Source organism: Erythranthe guttata, chromosome 3 (assembly GCF_056151865.1).
Source record: "Erythranthe guttata isolate IM_541 chromosome 3, IM_541, whole genome shotgun sequence".
Lineage (NCBI taxonomy): Eukaryota > Viridiplantae > Streptophyta > Magnoliopsida > Lamiales > Phrymaceae > Erythranthe > Erythranthe guttata.
This window is the reverse complement of record NC_142535.1, coordinates 12,663,146-12,666,206: the sequence shown is the minus strand read 5'-3', so window position 1 is coordinate 12,666,206 and position 3,061 is coordinate 12,663,146. Positions and strand designations below refer to the sequence as shown.

At 38.4% G+C, this 3,061-nt stretch overlaps 1 protein-coding gene across 1 annotated transcript; it reads right to left on the bottom strand.

Moving 5' to 3' along the window:
• Positions 1-961: 961 nt before the first annotated feature.
• On the bottom strand, positions 962-2,388 carry LOC105971314 (Galactose oxidase/kelch repeat superfamily protein). Its single transcript, XM_012996162.2, has one exon. It carries the CDS (start codon positions 2,263-2,265, stop codon positions 1,087-1,089), a length of 1,179 nt encoding a protein of 392 aa, XP_012851616.2. The 5' UTR covers positions 2,266-2,388; the 3' UTR covers positions 962-1,086.
• Positions 2,389-3,061: the final 673 nt, after the last annotated feature.

Here is a 3,061-nt window from a genome sequence, read left to right as displayed (position 1 = left end):
CAAAACCCATTCTCTTCTCCGCCATCCACCATCTACCATCTACCATTTCCGCCACCTCTCTCCACCGACTAAGAATTGAAGTCTGGAGATGAGAATTTCAAATAATACCTCCGTCGTTGGTGAATTCGATTTGATCGATTACCTTCATTGGCCGTAGCTCCATCAACTGCAAATCCATTCCCCAATCTTCTAAACTCCTTCGGAGATGTCCTCTCGGCATCCAAATCGGAACTCTGAGAAGAAGCAGATGGTGGTTGCCGGTTGGTCTCCACACCGTCGTCGGTGAAGAAAAGGGGAAAGAAGGTTTTTTAAAAAAGTTTCTAAAATTTAAAGATTTCACTCAAAAATTTGTATTATTTATATTTAAATCTATTGAATTTATGTTTATTATAAAAAATATTTTAGGGGCATTTGAGACTTTTCAAGTCAAAAAAATATCAACAAGTCACACAAAATGCGCAGACATCACACAATTTGCTGGTAAGGGGCGGGTGACTTTGACTTGTTAACATAGGGGGTAAGTGCCAATTATTTTTACATAGGGATTTTTTCGACAATTAGACATATCATATGGATACTGCTTGCTAAAAGCTCATAAAGTAATACATGTAATAATTTACATATACATCAATACTAATAATGTTTTCTAAATATTACAAACGATGAAATACATCGGAGATTTTTTTTATTACACACAAACACATATGAATGCGTAAAATACGTATCAATCTAATCACCAAGACGTAAACTATGCGTAAGATAATACCTACACACCATGATCTAATAAACGGGCTTATGAGATCCTATCTAGTGAGATACATTGTGTGGTTTTGAACTGTAGATCTACATAAATAACTACTCACTAAGTACACATACACATGGATATGTGTGTGTTATTATGTGTAGATCTATGGTTTAAAATCATATGATGTGTTTCACCAGGTGTAGGTTCTACAAAACCCTAATAAATGTGTATATATGTTGCAATATAATCATATAAATTTCACCAAATAAACATACAACAAACTACTTCGGGTTTCGAGTTTCGGGTAATTTTGGGCATTAAAAAAAAAGGTAAAAAAAATTCTAGACATTAGCATAAAGCTGAGGGTTAAAAGAAAACCACCTGAAACCACAACTCCACTTGTGAGGCAAAGAAGGGCATTTAGGCAGCCAATGCCAAGTCCTCCTACAAACCTTGTAGTACAAAATCTCCGGCCAAGTGTAGCAACACACACAAATCAACCCTTTGTGCCAAAAGCAATACACATGCTCATAGTTATGATAACACACCGACAAAAATTTCTTGCACAACATCTCCGGCAACGTTTCGACTTCCGCCCACCGATTCGTACCGTCTTCACGATCGTATATATACTCCCACACTTTCACACTCCTCGATATCCCGCTCGCTCCTACTCCACCAACTAGGTACATCCTGCGGTCCCCATCGCTCACCAACCGCGCGAACGCCACCTCATCATCGCCCCCCGCGGGGGGTAATATTAATCCTAACGCCGACCTCTCCCAACTCCCCGTCTCCAAGTCGAAGCACGCGATGCTGAACGGCCGCGACGTGGCGTAAAACACCCTCCCGTCGAAGAAAACCCCGTTTTGGTGGCGTGTCCCGTTGAGCGCCGCGGACCCCCCGGCGGCGTACTCCCGCCACGCGCCGGCCTCCGAGTCGTAGACTAGGGCGGCCGCCGCGGACGACGACGAAAGCATGAATAGCTTGTATGCGGCGATATTATTGTTATTATTATTATTACTCGGTGCGGTGGGGACCGCGACGAGAGTGAGGAGCTCGAAAGCAAAAGGGCGGAAAGGGTATTTCACGCGGCGTATCGACTTGGTCAAGAGGTTGCACACGATGAAGGAATACGAATCTGGGGCGGAGAAGCAAAGGAGGCCGTTGGAAGAAGTAAGAAGAGTAGTAGTATTACCGGAGCATGTGAGGGTCGAAGGGATCGAAAGTGAGACGGGGCACCATGAGTTTGTGGCCGTGTTGTAGAGAGGGTATTTGTTATGAGGGAACTGTGGATGTGAGAGAAGGATGAAAGAAGAGAGAGAAGAAGATGATGAAGAAGAGGAGAGAGAAGAAGAGTGTTTGGAAATGAAGAGAGGTGAGGATAGGATGGATTTGAAGTGTTTGCAGGTTGATCGGAGGCTGAGGAATGTTTTCAGGGGCAAGAAGGAGAGAACCCGCTCCAGTAGATGATCCGGTAACCCGCTCCATATTCTTGGATCCATATCCATATGATCCATATATGATGATCCAGTTTGATCTCTCTGATCAAATTCTTTTCTATATATCTTTTTGGCATGCAATAAATTTGTGAGAAATATATATATAGTGATTGAGACAAAAATTAGGTCGGCTAAATGAATTAATGTGATGCAGGAGAAAATCTAAAGTATATATTGGTGTGAAACCTATGAAGGGTGAGAATATATATATTGACTACTAGACATATACATAATCCATATATATATATATAGACACACACATACGTGGAGATGTATGATTCATATATATACACATCACACATGAATTCAATTTAATTTTATGTTTGTTCTATAATTTAATTTCAAGTAGTTTTTTCACTCACATAGAGGAAATTGTTTCTAATTTGGTTTATGATTTAGGAAAAAATATGGGTGTGAAACGAAAAATATAGTTGACATATATATATATATATATATATATATATATATATATATATATATGCTAGCAACTTGTTGAATTGTCAATGATAATTAATTTACAACTTGGACATTAATGACGACTTTGTGATTTAGCATCGTTGAAATTTTAAAGCGCATTCGACTAAACTTATTTTAAACGTCTGATGAGTTATTTTAAGAGTTGATGAGATATTACATATTATGTTCAGAATTATTTTTTAAAGTGTTTGGGTAATGAGCTTATATGTTATTTTCACTCATTATAAAATTTTAAATAAAAATGTGTGTAGATGCATTTTTTTTAAATAAATCTTATTTGCTCTTAAACAACTTATTTTTTGAATTTTTTAGATCTTTTAAAAAAAATAACAAACAT

Coding starts and splice junctions, on each gene's coding strand:
- LOC105971314 (XM_012996162.2), bottom strand. CDS start 2,265: ATGGATCATATGGATATGGATCCAAGAATATGGAGCGGGTTACCGGAT.